The sequence below is a fragment of the Helianthus annuus genome, chromosome 8 (genome assembly GCF_002127325.2).
Source record: "Helianthus annuus cultivar XRQ/B chromosome 8, HanXRQr2.0-SUNRISE, whole genome shotgun sequence".
NCBI lineage: Eukaryota > Viridiplantae > Streptophyta > Magnoliopsida > Asterales > Asteraceae > Helianthus > Helianthus annuus.
This window is the reverse complement of record NC_035440.2, coordinates 12,465,658-12,486,794: the sequence shown is the minus strand read 5'-3', so window position 1 is coordinate 12,486,794 and position 21,137 is coordinate 12,465,658. Positions and strand designations below refer to the sequence as shown.

The 21,137-nt window shown below is 35.4% G+C and overlaps 1 protein-coding gene and 1 pseudogene across 1 annotated transcript; one reads left to right on the top strand and one right to left on the bottom strand.

The window, feature by feature from the left end:
* Nucleotides 1–201: 201 nt before the first annotated feature.
* Nucleotides 202–15,890, bottom strand: LOC110927291 (annotated as a pseudogene).
* Nucleotides 15,891–19,227: 3,337 nt separating this feature from the next.
* LOC110869573 lies at nucleotides 19,228–19,821 on the top strand. Its single transcript, XM_022118816.1, has one exon. It carries the CDS (start codon nucleotides 19,228–19,230, stop codon nucleotides 19,819–19,821), a length of 594 nt encoding a protein of 197 aa, XP_021974508.1.
* The last annotated feature ends 1,316 nt before the right edge of the window (nucleotides 19,822–21,137 follow it).

Below are 21,137 nucleotides of genomic sequence, written 5' to 3'. Positions count from 1 at the left end.
GAAGGCCACCTGTCCAGTGCAACTTGCGTTTAACCATATCCCGTTGATTACCATGAGTTTTCTAGTAACGGGTTCATAAATTTAACAACCGTTTGATGTAAGCAATAAGTAATAATCTTTTAATTATTATGAATAAGTTACACACATATACTCCCTATTGACTTTGGCCACTAAACATGCCTTATGGTTGCATTAACCATCCAACGAAACGTGACTGCGAATTAAACATGAGTTACTAACTCAAGCTCATGATCTTGTTGACCATCTTTATGCACAACCTCAAGGGGTTTAAAAGTGTAAAACTTTACACAAAGCAAGTAGTAAACCAGATTAACAACTTGCAACAATGTGATTATCCAATAAAAATACTCCAACCTTCCTTTATTCAAATTATCATCAGGCAGCCAGTTTGACCCGTCTGCCCCTTGGCTAAACTTATGCACCATAGTCACCAAAAGGGTACTCATGTAATTTCCAGCCGCAAAAGCCATCCAAAACAACGCAGCCGCAGTGCTCCTCATGCTCTCGGGAGCTTGATCATACAAAAACTCAAGATGCCCGACTGCCATAAACGCTTCAGCCACCCCATGAAGGCTATACTGCGGTACCAACCAGAAAACCATTATGGGAATCGTTTCATGCGGCTTATCAACCAAACCATGGGCAAAAGCGACATGTTTACGCTTTCTTTCCATAAAACCGGCTATTAATGAGGCTAAGATTCATATAGCAAAACCTATGCCCATCCTACTAAGGAAAGAAATTCCCCTTTCTACCCCTGTGAATCTTTTCATGATGGGAACGAACACGCGGTCATAAAAGAGAATAGTGGCTAGCATGGAGCCTAAGGTGAAGACCGACATGGAACCGGCTGGGATTTGGAACGATTTCGTGAGGTGTCGGTTCATGGTCTTGGCTTGTTGAAGTGAGAAGGTGTTTTGTTGAACATATGCTGTGAATAGAAGGATACCCGAAGCCCAAATTGGACACATTCTGAGTAGTGATTTGAGTTCTTCAACTCTGTGGACTGTGTTTAGTCTCCATAGATTTGGTTTTGATTGAGAGTTTGCATAGTCTTCTTGGGTCACAATGGCAGCTTTGTCCAAGAACCTGCAATCAAAGTTACAATCTTTTGGTTTAAAAGGGATGTCGTTTGACTTTTGCGATCAAACATACAAATTTTAATTGGTATGCGTTTGGGTCCATTTATGTTCCCGTTTATCATTTAAGATAGAGTAAACTACAAAAATCGTGTCATTTATTGCAAATTGTGTCATTTGTTTTCAATAATTACAGAAAACATACTCGATGTTTGCAAACCCTTGCAAGTTATGTCCTTTAGCCCTAACTCAGTTAATTTTTGTGGTTAAACCTGACCAAATGGACCCCACATGACGTTATTTTGTGGTTAAATATGACCAAATGGACACCACATAAGAGTAAAATGACCAAAATACCCTCATGTGGGGTCCATTTGGTCAGATTTAACCACAAAAAATTAACTGAGTTATGGCTAAAGGACATAACTTACAAGGATTTGCAAACATCGAGTACGTTTTCTGTAACTATTGAAGATAAGGGACACAGTTTGCATTAAGTGACATACATAAAGGACAATTTTTGTAATTTACTCTTTAAGATATCAGCGAACAAACATAAACAAACGCGTTTATTTTTTAACGAATAAACATGAACATGAATTTTTTTTCGTTTAAATGTTTGTGGTCAGTTTTAAGTAAAATGAACTAACACGAAAAAACCCACGTTAATATTTGTTCGGTTCATTTACAGGGCTACGCTTGACAAAAGGTGAGAGAAAAGAATATACGAACTTCATTTGTTCGGTATGGAGAAGTCTCCCAGCGACAGAAATAGAAGCATCAAGCTCTTCATTCTCATAAAGCATCTTAGCATCCGAAACCATTGGCAAATTCCTCTTCTTATAAGCAGCCACACACACTTGCACCAACCGCGTAAACGGGCTACCCGATGGATCCATATTTCTATACAACGGGTACCCAAAAACAAACGCAACAATCGATATAGCCATAGCTATAGATGGGACGCCGAGACCCCACCCCCACCCGACATAATCCTGAATATAAACTATTATTGTCACGGCCACAAGTGTAGACGTCCCCACGCAAAAATAATACCAGTTGAAGAACTTCCATGTGTAAGCTTTCTGTTTCTCATCGGTTTCATCGAACTGGTCCGCCCCGTATGTGACCACACAGGGTCGGATCCCGCCTGACCCGATTGCGGTTAGTAAAAGGGATATATATAATATTGCTAGTTGACCTGTATTGGCTTCTTGGCATACTTGTCCATCTTGGCATGTTGGTGGTCTTAAGTTTGGTAGTATTGCTGATAGTGTCAATGAGATCATACCCTTGAAATAATTTGAAGATTAAAGTTTAGTAAAATGGGCCCTTACTAATATTGAAACTTATCTATATAAACAAAATTCATTAGTACAATCTTAATTATTGTTATAACAATAAATAAAACATAATTATTGTAGCAAATTGACTTATCTTACAAAGCATTTTGTGGAGAGTAAATGGCATTTTATATCCTTTATGTTTGAGTCAAATTGTAGGCGTTTTCTGATAGGACTCTACCTTGTCAGCGGGTTGACCCATATGGGTCCAACGGATCCTGGTTCAATTACCTTGACCCAGTCAATGAAAAACAAAGATTTAGGGCTGAATTAATGGGGGGTTGACTGCTATTGTAGTGAAAGTCAAGAAAGAGTCAAAGGGCTGAATTTAGGGGCTGAAGTTTAGGAAGTAACTCTTTTATTTTTCATTTAAGTATTTCATTTCCTGTTCTAGTTTTGATGTCTTGTTTAGTTTGATTACCTAGTGTTTTTGTATTGGAGATTAGCCATCTCGAATCAGGCCAACTATCTTATTATTCAATAAATCAGCCCTTTATTTTCCGGTGTCTATCATTTGGTTCCATTGCCGGAAACCTGATGGTGCAGACCCGAGGCAACCAGATTGGAGGCAGCGGAATTTTTTATGATTCAATCGCTGCACGATTGGAGATCATTTCAGAAAACTCGATTCCTTGTTATCTCTGAAGAATGATATTGCAGCGATCAGGGAAGCTTGGCTAGCAAGACAAACACAGTTAACCAAGGAACCTGAGGATGAGCCTAACGGACCACTCCCAGGTCCGGTCAAAGAGGAAGATCTTGATAGTATCAACGAAGATCGATTTGAGCACGTCTTGGAGGGTCAATCGAAGATCAGCGACCATGTCTTGGGTGGTCAATTGAAGGTCAGCTACCATGACTTGGGTGGTCAACTGAAGATTCGCGATGGTGTTTATGCATTCAGAGGCAGTGTTCGATTGAAGGTAAGAGATGGCGTAGAAAAGATTTGGTTAACTAATCATCCTATGGCTGTCCATTCTTCTACTAATGGTGACTACAAGGTTTGGGTTAACGATCATGAAAAGGTTGCAGTTCATAGATGGAAGCAGAAAAAGAAACAACTGTTGATGGCCAAGGAATTTGTTATTGACTGCAGTCCCAGTTTCACTTCTTTTCGACTTGAGGACAAGTCGTTTTTCCGGGCGGGTAGTATTGATAGGACTCTACCTTGTCAGCGGGTTGACCCATATGGGTCCAACGGATCCTGGTTCAATTACCTTGACCCAGTCAATGAAAAACAAAGATTTAGGGCTGAATTAATGGGGGGTTGACTGCTATTGTAGTGAAAGTCAAGAAAGAGTCAAAGGGCTGAATTTAGGGGCTGAAGTTTAGGAAGTAACTATTTTATTTTTCATTTAAGTATTTCATTTCCTGTTCTAGTTTTGATGTCTTGTTTAGTTTGATTACCTAGTGTTTTTGTATTGGAGATTAGCCATCTCGAATCAGGCCAACTATCTTATTATTTCAATAAATCAGCCCTTTATTTTCCGGTGTCTATCATTTTCCTTTAACTAACGAAATTACATTGGATGTCCTTTATGTTACCGTTTCTTATCAGGCAGTGTCCTTTTGCCTTAACCCAGTTATTTTTTTCTGTTAACTCTTAACATGTGCCACTCACATAAGAGTATAATGGTCATTTTCACTTGATAACTAAAACAAAATTAAATTAAATTAAAATAAGATATATTAACAACAAAATAAGTGAAAATGACTATTATGCCCTCAATTGACTGGCAAGTGTTAAGAGTTAACATAAAAAATTAACTGAATTAGGGCAAAAGGACACCACCTTATGAGACCCCTTCTTTAAAAAATGAGCGTATCTGGTAAAAGAAGTTTATTTATGGGTGTATTTAAGTAAACTTAAATTATATGGGTTAACCCAAATAATTGTAAAACTTGTTAACTTAAAACGGATCCAAATGGGTCAACACCATCCGCGGCTACTGGTCATCATCGGCGCTACCGGCGCCATAAGAAAACTAAAGCTGGTCAACCCATTTTGTAAAGTTTTTTTTTTTTTTTTTTTTCCTAAAAGGCTAAAACCACTTGGTTCGACTCAAGTCCATTTTGGTCATAACCCATTTTAACCCGAACCAACTGATGTTTTTTTAGATGATCCATATCAACCCGAAAACCTTTTAACTTGTTGGCCAAACTGATCGTTTTGCCAGGCTTACTACCAGTTATTAACAAAACCTGCATGAACAAATGAAAGCTTACAATTTGATAAATAATGGAAGCAACTGTGATGGTCCAAAACCGGCCAGCGAATGAATCGGCTATAAAGGCCCCGAGCAAAGGCGTCAAACTACTGGTGCCACCAAAGTTGGTGAGCGTGTTAGCAGCTTTAGTCATCGGCATATGAAGTTGTTGTGTCAAATAGGTGATCATATTCGTCTGAAAGCCGGCCATAGCCAGCCTCTCACAAGACTCATTTGCTTCACAAACATCAAGTTAACCTTTAAAAATCAACACTTGAAGCCTTTATGCATTTTAAAAAAAATAAATTATAGAAGAAAGAGTGTACCAAATATGAAGGGCATGGTGATAAGTCCCCCTTTGGGCTTTTTTCCATGATCATGGGTTGTCTGTTGTATGTCTTCCATTGTTGTGTAGTTATGATTGTAGCTGCTAAAACTTATACTTATTTATAGAGGATGGTCAATGGTGTAAGTCAACTTTAGCATTTTGTCACCATTTTTATGGCCATAAATTTGTTATTAAAACAAACGAACCAGTTCACGAACGTAAATGAACACAAACAAACGAACATAATTGAACATAGATTGCAAATTTCAACGAGCGAGCACCTATTAAAGAGCAAACGTGAACATCAATCTGCTAGGTCTAAAAAAATTAACAAAACTAGATTAACTTTTAAGATGTGATAATTTAACTTTATAAAACTAGACTAAATAGTAATGGGTCTAAAGATTTTAATGAATATATAAACGAAGTACTTAAACTAACAAACATAATTGAATGTAAACGAACAGAGATTAATGAGCATAAATGAATGGACTACACGAGCGTTCAAGAACATAAATGAACGAGCGAGACATGTGTTTATATTTGTTCGTTTAACTAAATAAACAGTTTTTTGTTTGTTTATTAAATAAGTGAACATAAACAAACTTCCAGTCAAATGTTTCACAAACAGTTCATTGAACACTCAGTTTGTTTACAAAAGAAAACCCCGTTCGTGTGTTGATTGTAGTCCAGTTTCGAGTATAAAAGTTCATAGCATATACTTGATTGTAGTCCAGTTTCGATCAGTTAACTCATAAGAGTTGTTAGATTGCGTCACGAGGATGAGATCGTTATTATTATAAACTCAAATATTGTTAGCCAAACATAAGTTTGTAATGTCGGCGGGAACAGTTGTGTTTGTTGGTTGGTCAAAAGTGGCGGCCAACTTTTCTTTCTTTCTTTCTTTTTTCTTCTTTTTTTTTTGCATAAAATACTTATTTATAGGTCCTGCCAAATTACGATTTTATCCCCTGTTTAAAATTACGATCTTGCCCTCAGTTAGAAATTAAATTTATGCTTTGCCCCCAACTTAAATTTACGATTTTGTCTTGGTTAAAAAAATTATACTTTTGCCCGCCGCTACAATCCTGCCAAATTACAATTTGGTTCCCCGTTTAAAATTACAATTTCGCCACCAGTTCAAAATAAAATTTTTGTTTTGCCCGCCGCTACAATCCTGACAAATTACAATTTGGTTCCCAATTTAAAATTACAATTTCGCCACCAGTTCAAAATAAAATTTTTGTTTTGTCCCCAGCTAAAAATTACGATTTTGCCCTCAGTAAAAATATTACGATTTTGCCCCCAATTCAAAATAAAAAAATGGTTTTGCCCTCAGTTCAAAATGTTATTTTACCTCCATTTTAAAATTACGACTTTACCCAAGCTAAAAATTGCAATGTTGCCATAGTTTTTTTGGGCAAAACTATGGTAGTGTTGTATTTTACTTGGTTTACTCAATTTAGTTTTTATTCGTGCCAAACAGCTGTCTAGCACTCGCTAACTGGTCCTGACAAATTATTGTTTTGCCCCCAACTCTAAATTACACGCTTGCCATCGTTTTAGTTATTTCTTTTATCATAACTGTTTTAGTTATTTCTTTTATCATAACTATAATAGTGTTTTTCTTTATTTGGTTAACTCGATGCATCTTTTTTTATATCGTGTTATAAGTAGCATGTATAACTAACCGAAATAAATGCGTACATGTTATTAAACTAAGAAATATTTGGTTTAGCGCCTCGCAACACGAACGGCGCATAACTCTAGTTGGCATACACAAAGGAATATAAAATATTTAAATGTATAGGTGGTCATAAATTATAGTTGGTTATATGCACATGATATTTTTGTTTACTATATTTGTTTGTATCCGTTAATATATTTTCGTTTACTATATTTGTTTAGTATATGTTTGTTTGTATCCGTTTATTTATCATATAATCAAAAAGATATAAATTTTTGACGAATAGAATATCGCTACCAGCTAGATGATGGATTGAGGCATATCTTATCTCGTTTAAGTTGGGTGCTGTGTCAGAAAGCCCGTAGGGGCTTTAGACTACATGGTGTGGACATTCTTTCTTGGTGTTGTTGCCAATCAACGCCCACACTCTTAGGAATAACAATGGGCCGGGTATTGGTAATCTAAGGCCCGTACCCGGTTGTAATTCTTTGTCCCATACCCAGCCCGTTACTGTCGGATATTTGTCGGGTAATTACCCGTCGGGTATCAGACATACCCGCGGGTATCGGGTATACCCATTAATTTCATAAAAATACCTGTTGAGACAAATGTGCAAATTTTAATTTTGATGTTTATATAATTTACTATTTTAATGACTATAACAACTGAAAATATGATTAATAACTTACATATCATATTCAGACCACATATATCAAACAAAATCAAAACGATTACTTAATTAAGTAATTGTATCATGACCACCTAATTGCATAAACATCCACATAATAAAGGATGATAGCTTCCATATCCAATATACATGCTCAAAAATAAGTAATTTATACATATCCACATATGACTATCGAGAGGGTAACAAGTACATGTACTAAGTTTATATATATATACTAGATTATAAGCCCGTGTATTACACGGATGTAAATATAGGAATTATGTAAGTTTACAATATCTGCACAAATATACACAAGTGAATTATTTTTATACATACACCAATTTACATAACTTAGTTATTCTTTTTCTTTGTCGGAAAGCAATGAAAGTTGGTGAACATTTACTTTCTGTACAACTTCGTTCGTAGCTAGTATCACTCTATTATGAAAATGTTCAGTTTTTTTTTGAAAAATTGAAGATAATAGCGGTGGTATGGTATTTTATAGTATGTTAATAGAAAAGGTAAACTGCTATGCTTTGACAAAGTTAAAATTGTTATTAGCGGTGATGTTTATAGATTGCCATTTAGATGAAAATGGATAGCTTGAGATTAACTATTTTTTAAAATTTGAAATCCTGATATGCATTTTGATGATAGATCTGAATATTAGAGTCTTAAATGCAAAGGTGGAGATGTTCTCCGATTGGATTAATTGAACCCGTGAATGACCAAAATTAGGGACATGAGAACCTAATTATCTTTACATCATTTAAAATTTGAAGTTTTTTACAATACAATATATAATAATATATAAATAATAATATTAGATATTAATATAATAAATAATATATTAATAATATTATTAATATAATTCATAATACATTTAAAAAAATGTACTATGGTTATTAATTATCATATTCGATATACATTATAAATATTGTAGAAGTAATTATTATATTAAATATATTTAACTAATATTATTATTAAATTAAAGGAGAGAATGCTATTCGCATAAATATTTAAAGAAATAAAAACTATATAATTAATATTTACAATGTTTGAATATATTACATTTACAATTCCAATAATATAATTTATATTAATTGTGTTTAACGCTAATACTAATTTAGAATATTTTGTTATTCGTTCATTGCGAAAATCTAAATTATTTTGATTATCCAGATAAAAGTAATCAATAATATATGTTCATAATATATATTATGATGAAAAGATTTATATTTAATATTAATATTAGAAGAAGAGATTTGATGATATTTTTTAAAACATTTATTATCTTAGTGATTAAGATAAGACTAAGTGATATTTATTATATATTGAATTAAAAAATTAAATAAAAATTTTAGATTGAAGGAACAAATGCCATGTGGCATTATTATTACTAAATAAGAGAAAAGAATGTCATGTGGCATTAAAATGATTTCTTTATTAGTATTAGATATATATATATATAGGGTAAGGATAGTGTAAAAAGAGCCTAAAGTGTGAGAAGTGTATTATAACACTATATATAATACTATATAAAACCATATAAACACTGTATAACAATATGTAACACCATATAATACCATATAACACTATGTAACACTATATAACATTATATAACAAATATAACACTATACATCTATCATAGACATGCTATCAGACAAACTATAGTGTTATATTTGTTATATAATGATATATAGTGTTACATAGTGTTATATGGTATTATATGGTGTTACATATTGTTATAAGGTGTTTATATGGTGTTATATAGTATTATATATAGTGTTATAATACACTTCTCACACTTTGAGCACTTTTTACAGGATCCTCTACCTATATATATATATATATATATATATATATGTATAGGATTAGGTTCAAATGTGAACAAAATCCCAAGAGTGAACTGCGTGAACTGATCTTGGCCCTTGATTTTTATGATCTTGAGATTTAAATGAGTGGCATGATGGTAATTATTTGGTTATTTTTTTTCATTTAATTAAATACATAAGGGTATATCCGTAATTACATAATCAAAGTAATTCAAAAAAGAAACCTAAATTCTTTCCATATATCAAAATGAAAATTCATGATTATCAACATTTAATTGGGAATACGAAGTCTCCAGATTTACACTTAACAAACTTTCTTCAACATCCTTCTCTCCCACCTCAAATCACTCAAATCCGAATTCTTCTTACTATCCAAATCCTTCACAATCAACCACCAAGACTCCATATCTACACTCAACAAACTCTTCTTCTGCGATATCGAGTTCGGCGAATCACAACAATCGTTCACTCAGTTCGGCGTCAATGCGCTGCCGCACATCCGCCTCCTTCCACCGGACGCCGTAGATCTGAAATCCGGTTCGATCGCAATGGACGCCGGAGATTTCTCCGGTTTAGCGAAATCTATGGCGTAGTTTATCCAACCGAAGACGAAACTAACAATCGGTAACATTCATCGTCCTTTGTTTCTTTAATTAATGGTGTTTATGATCACACATTAACCAGCATACGCCACCCCTTTTTTTAATAAATGTGGGTCTCTTAATTAGCTGGATGATAAAGGTAAACAGTCGTTTTCTTTCTTCTTTTTTATGATTATCATTCCACTTCAGTTGATTTTATTATTGGTTTTCTATATAATTAATTTGGTTTTATTTGGGGTTTGATTAGAGTTGATTAACAATTTAGCATATTATGTGATTTGGGTGTTGTTTGAAATTTGAATTTTAGATCTTGAGTTCTTGATCGGTTGATCTTGCCTAGAAGAAACCATAATCAAGTGTTTAAATTTGAATTTTAGATCCGAATCGAAGAAAAAACGATTCATCTCTGTATCCTCGTCGGTAGGGGCGTGAATTTCTGACACAACCCGAAAACCCGACACGAACCTAACACGAAATTCGCGGGTTAGGTTTAGTCTAAACGGGTTCGGGTCAGTTTCAGGTTGAACCCGTGAACCCGTTTAGGTTAACGGGTCGGGTTCGGGTCAACCTGGTCGGGTTGGCGGTTTGACCCGTTTAACACATTTATACTATATTATATTTTTTTTTATAATATATTTTATGTCATAAATTAAATGGGGTGTGTATTTTATGCAATGATTATAACTTAAAAAAAGAAATTAACATAGATTTTATAATTTATATATGATATTATTATATACATTTCTGTTTTTTAAGTAAATTTTAATTTTAATATATTAATTTCTGAAAAAAAAAATTCGGGTTGAACGGGTCGTGTTCGGGTTCTTATGTATGATATGATTTTCGGGTTCGGGTTTGTGTAAAATTTTTAGGTTCGGGTCGGGTTGAAACCGCCAACCCGTGAACACGACCCGTTTAGCACCCTACTCGTCGGCATTGATCTTCGCCGAATCAAAGAAAAAACGATTCTAAATCCGATTTTACATTGTTTTTCAGATCCACCGGCGGTTTTCTAGATGACTGAACGGAACGGTTATCCACCGACGGTCCAGAATATCCATAATCCATCACTGACGTAAAGTAAGTAACTCCAAAATTCGTAATTTTTTTTTCATGAGTTTTTTTTTCAATTTTTTGATTTTGCTCTGTTTTTAATGCGATGTACATATGTGTATTATGATTTTACTCTGTTTTTAATGCGATGTACACATGTGTATTATGATTTTGCTCTGTTTTTAACGCGATGTACACATGTGTATTCTGATTTTGCTCTGTTTTTAACGTGATGTACACATGTGTATTCTGATTTTGCTCTGTTTTTAATGCGAAGTACACATGTGTATTCGGATTTTGCTCTGATTTTAATGTGATATACACATGTGTATAGCGTCTGTTTTTGTGATATCTCATAATTTTTTGAGTATTGAATGTGTAAAGTTGTTGATGTACACTTGTGGATTATGCAAAGTATTAGTTGCTGAGTTTTTTTGTGCTATTATAGGGGTTGTCGTTAACGAGAAAAGTGGAGATGCAAGGTCGATAAGGATGATTCACGTATGAGGTCGGTAAGGATGATTCACGTATGTTTGTTTGCTTGGTCGATAAGGATGATTCAGGATACAACGTGGCGAATAGTTGTAAAAGATTATGTTTTTTGTTTTTCCGATTATGTTGGGTTTATTGTTTTCACGAAACTGGAACTTGTAATTGTATGTTTTTTTTGTTTGGTTTGGCAAACATTATGGGACTTGTAATTTGTTAAATATAAAATAGTTTTACAGGTATTGTTTTTATGTATGTATTATGCAGCTAATTACACATATGTACGATGCTGAGTACACATGTGTACTGTTCTATTAATATCCAAGTACACATGTGTATACCGTTGAAATATGAAGGTCACGTGGATCTTAAATAAAAAAAATTGAATTCTGGTGATGAATTCTGAAATAAAAATTGAAATTGAAATATTGTGATTTGTTGTTTGTTTTGATATTTATCTTATTAAAAAATAAAAGATAATATGGATAATGAATTTAAAATAGGAAAGATGTAACTTAATTCAATTATTAAAATAATGATTTAAATCTATTTTTTTATATAATTACAATCCTACCCTTAACAACTAAAAAGGAAATCAAGGGTCCAGATCTGTTCACGCAGTTCACTCTTGGGAGGTTGTTCACGCTGGAACCCTACCCTGTATATATATATATATATATATATATATAAATGGAAATCTATAATATGATACTTTCGGGTATTATTCGAGTAAATGGGCCGGGTATCAGGCGGGTATCACTAAATCCCATACCTGTACCCGATTTTTTTCTTTTTTTAAGCCCGTACTTTGTCCATACCCATTGGGCTTCGGGTATACCAGGCCTGTATGTTTCGGGTATACCCGTCGGGCTTGGGCTTTTTTTGACATAAGATAAGCTGAGTTGGCGTATCTGAGAGATCGACACATAAGCTTTTCCTATGTCATCAAAAACTCTCCTTTAATAGAAAGAGGAAATAGAAAATGATTCTCATCATGAAGAATGGTTAAATATCAACTTACTATTAAAGGAGAGTTTTCGCTGACATCAGAAAAGCTTTTGCGTCGAACTCTCAGATACGCCAACTCAACTTTTCTTATTTCAGTATTACATCATAATAATAACATCACTTTATTTATTTAAAAACAAAACTGAGTTGAGGCATCATCGTCACTGAGATATTCACTTTCACTTATACTCTCATCTAAGTCTGAATATAGATCAGATAACATGTCCATGTAAAATGCAAATAACAATATCATATCTTTGCAAAATCAAACATGTTGTATACTTGCATATCTTTGCAAAATCAAACCCGAAAGCAGCGATAAGAAATTAATGATTTACGACCATGCATAAACATACTTGAAAAAATATAAAAATCTAACATACCTGAAAAGTGCTTCAGCAGTTCTTGTAGGGCTACCAAAGACATACATGGTCTTACTTCTTGTAGGGATGCCAAAGAGTTAGTAAGACATAAGAGTTAGATATGTTACTGAAATCTCAGGTTAGATATAAAAGTTAGTTTTGAGAAATGGATTAACAAATGCAATGGACATTATAGTCGCCGGTTTCTACAAACACTCACCTTAAAATCAAACTCTTTAATTGAGGTTATGTTACAAATTTCTGTTACAAGAGACTCCACCTGTGGATATGGTATAAACAGAATAAGTTAAACATACACTTTGATATGAAGTAAGGTTGTTCATAAGCCACTGAAACGACCGAACCGCCCCAACGGTACATGCTGAAATCACACAATATTATTAGCATCAAAATTCAAACAAATAATAAGAGATATTGATGCGAAGAAGCTAAAAGAAACAAACAATTAAATCAAAAGCCCAAATTATAACTAATTCATCAAAGCTCAATCATACAATCAGTAAATAATGTAGGGTCTGTAAACTTTATTACAATCATAATGAATAGTATACACGAGACAGAATAAACAAACGTTGTATATAGGGTTGTAAAAGGACACCGTAGAAGCATCGAGGGGCCATAAACTTGAACAAAAACCCAATCTGAATTCTAAAATTAAGTGCACACAACCTTTCACATGGTCAAAGTCTGTAGAGGTCAATAACTGAGAGTTACATTACCACACGTATTAATACATAGCACAATGTATTAATATACAACACATGAGGTCCAAATTTAGCTATTTTATACTTATTATATGTCCATTTTAGCCAATCATATCAACGTAGCATTGCTCACTTCCTTTGCAAATTAATAGACAGTATAATTAAAGTATACCTGCATAATCTTTTTCGTACCTTCAGACCAATCCTCTTTAACTTTTGGTTGAGAGTTGTTACCTATAGAACATTGAAAGAAGCATCAAAAACTAACTAAAACAGGCGAATTGAACCTCTACCTATCAATAACTTCAATCACCAAATTATCTACTTTTAATTCTTGAAAGCCCAATAATCATTTTAAAACCAACAAAACAACATTAACTCTACCAAAGCATCAATAACTTCAATAAAAAATGAACAACTTACCACCTAATCATCTAACTATCAATAACTTGAATCGCCAAATTATCTACTTTTAATTCTTGAAAGCCTAATAATCAGTTTAAAACCAACAAAACAACATTAACTTACCAAAGCATCAATAATAGCAATAACATCAATAATTCTTGAAAACGGTCGACGATAGATGAGTTGCACAACATTAGGCAAGGGGATGAGATTAGGAATAGAATAATTAAGGTTTATGAAAGGAAACATATATAGATGCGAACTGAATCAGAATCCTAGAAAGCATCAAAGACAATTTAGAGCTTCACTAGATTTTAAAAAAGTAAATACAGAACCAAATTGAACATGTCACAAACCCTAATGAATCAATTGATGCAATCAAAGGAAATTTAATTTACTGGTTTGCTTTTTTAAATTCAGAAATCCAAAAAAATAAAGATTGGAGTTGAGTGATGTTTACCTTCAGATCTGGAACAAATGAGACTTAGTCGTGACCAAATATCATCAAGATGAGTAGATTATGGAGGCAAAGAATGTAGGTGAGGGAGATGGAAAGTTACAGTAGATGATATGGAGTTTTGGAGGAGGAGGAAGAGGAGAGAAGATGAGTTATATGACAGTACATAACCTGCAGAATATTAATTGATCCCCCATGTAAAAACCCACTTTCTATAATTTGAAATTTGAAATTCAAATGAAGATGTTTAAATAATTTATAAACATTTATATAAATGTGAAGATTTTTTAAATATATGAAAGTAGAGCTTTATGATGTAATAATAAAGTAAGAAGTGCTGAGTTGGCATAGCTCAGTGTTCGACAAATAAGCTTTTACGATGTCATCGCAAAGTCTCATTATATAACCCTACAAAAAGTAACTTGGGTTACCTCTAGAGAATGAAAAGTCATGACTTTTAACAAACCACACATACATACCCTTTGCTTAATTATTATATATATATTATACACATTTAAAAAACCAACCGGTGCCGGTTAAAAACAAACGCCGGTCAGAAAAGGGATGACGTTTTGGTTCAGTTACCTCGCCCACATGAAACGCACTGTTTCAATTAAATTTAACAACAGTTACAAAAAAAATGCTACACAACCCTACAGCGTCCGGCGCACCGTTTGAAAAATTAACTGCCAATCATCACAAAACCTTCAAGCAACCGTCATCTTCCCTTGCGTCAAACAACCGCAGTCATCTACTAAACATCACAAAACATTCAAGCAACCGTCGTATCTCCTCCAATCGTCACAAAAACCAACATTCAACGGTCATATCTCCTCCAAACAGGCACCAAACCCAACATATATATATTAGATGATTTAGGGTTTCCTTGCCAGAAAAATCACAAAAATATATGATATTGGTATAAGATTTTTCTCAGGGTCTCGAGTTTACCCCCATTTTCACCGGTGCAACCACTACTTTAAAACGACGAACCAGCGGCGGTGGACCTCAAAGAGTGAGGCGGCTGCGTTTCCGACCAATACGAGGCAGCCGACGAGTCTGCATGTCTCGATCTAGACCAGTTTTCGAGCGGTTTTTAGGATTACCGATGATGGTCGTTTCCGGCGATTGAAGGTGATATAGATATAGGGTTTCGATCCCCTCCGGCGACCATGGATCTGGACTAAGGAGAAGAAGAAAAAAAAGGTGAGATGATGTATCGTTTTGGAGGCTGCAAATGGAGACGTGCCGGTGGCGGTGGCCGTGCCGGCAACGGTGGCGAGTATGGAGGTGCAGCGATGGGTGTCTGGATTGGGTTAAGAGAAAATCGCGAAGTCAACCTGTTTTGATCGGAAAATCGCGAAGTCAAACCAGAACCGCTTCAACTGAAACCAAATCCCCACGTCCCGTTCTCACTGTTCAAACTCCGTCCGTAAACAAATCTTTGTTTACTCGATGTTTCATCCTCTTCAATGGCCGTTAACAACCATCGGTTTGATCGTTAGATCTGGATGACTCAAACAAATTTTGTTTGTTTTGAATCTGAGATCTGTAAAAATGTGAAACCAATTTGGGGGAAGGTTTAGAGATCCAAGCGTAGGTGAGGGTTTGTAGATTTTTTTTATTTGAAGGATTAAAAGAGTCGGTTACCGAGAGAGTAAATAAAAGATTTAAGAATTTTGTTGGTGAAAAGAATTAAAGATATTTTATATGGGTTTTGAATCTATCTGTTTTTTTTTTATTTATGGTAACTTATTATATTAGAGTTAATTGCTCGGATGGTTCCTGTGGTTTCACGTTTTTTCACGTTTAGTCTCCACCTTTTGAAAATAGCATGTATGCTCCCTATGGTTTGTCATTTTGTTACTCGGATAGTCCCCCAACATTTACTCTGGGGACTATCCGAGTAACAAAATGACAAACCATAGGAAGCATACATGCAATTTCCAAACTAACTGACATCTACTCAGGGACTATCCGAGTAACAAAATGACAAATCATAGGGAGCATACCTGCTATTTTCAAAAGGTGGAGACTAAACGTGAAAAAATGTGAAACCACAGGGACCATCCGGGTAATTAACTCTATTATATTATTTAATTAGTTTTTGTAAAATATTATTAATTTTGATTTTAGTACTTAAATATTATTTAAATTAGTTTTTGTAAATTATTATTATTATTAACTTTGAATTTAGAACTTAAAGAATATCATAATTATTTATCGTAATATAGATCGTAACTTATTGTTCCAATTAAGATGGGAACTAAATCTTTTTTTTTTTTAATTCTCAAACAAAAATACAGTTATCATCTTTTTATTTTTAGAACTTGATTTGATATGAAACCGTCTTAATATTGTATATTAATGTTCCATAGATTGATATGAACATGAAAGTTAATTTTTTTCTTTTCTCAACATCATTTTTATAACACTGTTATTTTGCTTCAGTGTTCAGTAACATCCTTTCTACTTTTAAATATGGCACCATTCACCTCTCAATTTTTCACATCAACACTTACCATTCCTTTTTATTTAAAAAAAAAACTTTGAAAAAAAAGTCATTTTTACCCACATCGAGTTTCTAAAGTTTTAAGTTTATCATTCTTCAACTTTAAAAAAACATACTATTTTCTTACGTGATTATTTTTATGTATGTGTCGACATAAATTTAAATTGGTTTAAGATCCCGCCGCAACGCGCGGATAAGCGTTAACTCGTTTAATAATAAATTAAAGATTATCTCAAGACATTGAGAGCCATCAACCGATACAAAAGTTAAACAAATTTTATTTTAGTAATTAAGAGTGGACTGGATAATATATTTATAAAAAATAAATGTTTTTTTTATAGAGCGACAATGTACCTCAACCCTCTTTGACCATATGTGATCAATCATTCGTATGCACTTTTATTTAACACAATATATTTAACATTTAAACAAAACATTACATTTCATGATAGATGAGAAAACGATATAAACTAAATAACCTTGAAACTAATCATTGATATCAATAATAGCACTAATCATAGGATTCCAAAATCATGAGTATGAAACGCTAATATGGGACTCACTTCATATATTATAATTTATTTGATGTAGTTTAGGATTATGTAAGCTTTGTCATTAAAAAATGAGTATTAAATAGATCATGTTCACAAGACAATTAGGACTGTCCAAAAAGCTCGCGACTTGGAGTTTGCTCGGATTTAGCTCAGAAAAGCAAGCTCGCTCGATGTGGCTCGGTTTGAAAGTGAGCCAAGTCGGCTCGGCTCGGTTAGAAAGTGAGTCTAGCTCGGCTCGGCTCGTAACGAACCGGATTGGCTCAGTTTGGCTCGCATGCCAGCTCGGCTCGGCTTAGCTCTGATTGTTTTACTTTTAATATATTTTATTTTTATATACACCAGTTTAGAACCCCGTATTTACACGGGTTGCATAAATTTAATTTTATATGATAAACAATATAGTTATATTTTTAAAATACCTCACATATTGCACGAGTTAAATAAATATAATGTAACTTGACGAGGTATGACCCGGAACGGCTAACCCGACCCGGTCATTACCTATTATTTTATTATAAATATATAATTACACATGTTTATTCTAGAATCTTTTATACTGCATGGATAAACCACGTAACCGAATCCCCAATCTTCTGGGAAGATCATGCAAATCCCTAACTTATCGGAGTCCATCCTAAGTTAGAGGAAACCCTAATGGTAAACTATAAATAGAGGTAAACATCAAAGGTACGCAACTTCTGCTCTCGTTTACTCTCTCTACACATATTCTCTTACTCCCAAACCGAGACTTATTCTCACGCCGGAGGGTGGTTACAGGAATAACCCCATTCCTATAACGAGTCCTAACGGTGTTCTGTTTTGCAGTTAGTGGTTCGGATCACCAAAAGTTGAAGTCCTAGTCGGAGCCTACCGTTCAGGTCAGTGTTTCTTCATTGGCGCCATCCGTGGGACCATTTGGTAATATCTGTGAACCTAGACCCAATGACAAGCGATCAGAACACGGCAACAACACCAAATCAAGCAGTAATAACCAGTAATCCGCTGCTCATGATGAGTTCTGTGGTTACCACTATGCCGGCCTCACCCGCCGTAACCAGGTCTTTGCACCAGGAGTTTGAAGCCGAAGCACCACCAGGTTTTTCGAGGGCCTCAGTCGCTCCCTTTGGGGCGGCCGCCGTAGACCATCTCTCGTACACCTCATGGCAACTACGACCGGTGGCTCCAACCACAGCAACCACCATTGCTTCTGCCCTAGGATCAACGGCAGGTGCACAGACTATACGTCACAACACCATGTCCGTTATCACATTCGCGGGTCCGGGAAACATTACACAGCAAATGAGCATGGCCTAGTATTATCAGCCGCCTCTCACGTACGCTATGCCACCGCTATATTCAGCAGCGCTTAAAGCAGCATTGTCCACGCCACCCCATCAGCCGGTAATCATGCCTGCCGGAATCATGAACGCTCCAGTTACACCTGGGAATCAAGCTTATTTCCCGGGCTATTACTATGCACCTCATTATGGGTACCTACCCCCATACAACAACCAAACATACTCACCTCAGATGACAGCACAAAGTTACACTCAGCAACCACCATACGCGGCCTACATGCCGCCCTGGTGGTCTTTTCCAACATCATAACCAACTTATGGTCAGACCCCGCCTACGGCAGGACCTATTTACGACAGGGGTAACACATCAAGACCTTGTTTCTCTCCAAACGAGGGTCCTAGTTCCATACTCAACATCACCACATCCCAGCCCCCGGTTACCTAAGGAATAAGCCAGGGTGGGGCGACTCAACACGTACAACCTATCAATGTGGAAGATGACGATCTCACTAGACCATACAAGCCCGCAGACGCTACCTTCAGGTCCAAATTTACAAGAAGGATCGCTGAAGCCCCAATCAAGGAGAAACCTAAGATGCCCCAGACAGTGGGCAAATACGATGGTTTGAGCGACCCTGACGACCATCTAAATCTGTTCAAAAGTGCTGGAGAGGTAGCCTGCTGGCCCATGCCTCTCTGGTGCAAGATATTTGTTCAAACGCTGGTAGGGGCGGCACGGGTATGGTGGGATAGCCTACCTGTGGGGGAAATTGATAGTTTCGAGGATTTGGTATCCAAGTTCCAGCTACAATTCAGTCAACAAAGGCGATATACAAAAGATCGAAACGAACTCCTCCATATTCGTCGGCGAGACAATGAGACGGTGGAGAGTTTTATCGTCAGATTTAATAAAGAAAGCCTGGCGATCCCAGGTATAACAAATGATCTGGCTTGCGGTACTTTCCTACAAGGAGTAAACGATGATGAATTGCTAAAGACATTATATGGAAGGGATGGCGTGCCCTCAACCATAGATGAAATCCTGAGAATAGCTAAAGTGTACGTAACACAAGAAAAGACGGTGGCGGCCAGCCATGCTGCTAACAGAAAAAATGAAGCACAAAAAAGTCAAGACGATAGGGAACAACGGAACTCCAAAGGCAAGAAAAGCGACCGGTCAGACTCATGATATGACAGGTCCAGAAGCTCGTATTCAAGAAACGAATCCTCCTCTAAGTCAAGGTCTGAATACCCTAATCTGAGTAAAACGCCGGCAGAAATCCTGGCTTCTGAGAACCTAAAACTCAATCCTCCCAAGCCATTGAAAGACACGCCCAATAAAGACGCCATCAAATACTGTGAATATCACAAGGGCAGTGGCCATGATACTAACTATTGCTATCAGTTGAAGAAGAAAATCGAATATTATGTGAAGACGGGTAAGCTGGCTCACCTGGTTCGAGATATAAAGCAGGGCCCGCCCCCTAGCAAGGAAGACGCTGACAAAGGCCGATTAGTGCATGTACTCCCTTGTCTTTTGGCTATTAACGACACCACATGATGCATGATTAACCATCCACCTCTTTTAACGTTATTTTCACGAAATTAGTAAAATAACGTTAAAATTAGTGCACTTTCACTTTTGCCCTCCAAACGCCCACATATATATACATTATATGCGCATACCGCCAATGGTACGTATTTTATACATTAAATTATGGACCGCTTAAATCATAGTTAATAGTCAATAGTTTGGTCCCATGTCCCACTTGCATGTGCAAACTAAATCTTGGCATTAGCCAATCAATAAACGTTTCCTTTAATAAGTCAAAATGACTCAATCATTTCCATAAATAAATAAAAATTATAATATTTTTTATTATTACTATTTTCTTGATTATGATCATTAGTTTTATTATTTTCTTTAACTATGGATTGATCAAAAACGTTGATGTCTGACGGGGCCATTATGTCTAAATTGGTTGGATAACCATTAATTAACGTTCAAATTTATAGTCTTCGGATTACCATTAGTTAAGGTTCAAATTTATAGTCTTCTAAAGCTATATGGTGTGGAATAAAGTCCTTTACAATGCCACACAGGCGACAACTCAGCAGGGGTTTTATCGTTAAATGACATGCAGTGTGATAAAGCCCCATAATCTATTGTGTATTGTTGATTTTGTGAGTTTGTGAGTTTGTGATGCATAAGGGTGTTGTATTGTAGTTTGCTTTTTTTATGCATGGTTGTGTTGTACTCTTGGCTTTTATACATTAGGGTGTCGTAAATGGTTATTGTTTTGTTGTAAAATTTGTTAGGTTTCGGTTTATAAAACGTGACAAGTTCTATAATGTTAATTTGTAAGTTCTCTATGCATTGGGGTGTTGTGCATGATGGTTTTGAGTTTAATGGTATTGTACTTTAGTATTATTTTGTTGTACCTTGGTTGGGTATATAGGCGTACACAAGTCAATTGTGCCACTTTCTTTGTGTCGATCATCAGA

What these genes read in the sequence shown, in the direction of transcription:
- LOC110869573 (XM_022118816.1), top strand. Translation starts at nt 19,228, where the DNA reads ATGCCCCAGACAGTGGGCAAATACGATGGTTTGAGCGACCCTGACGAC.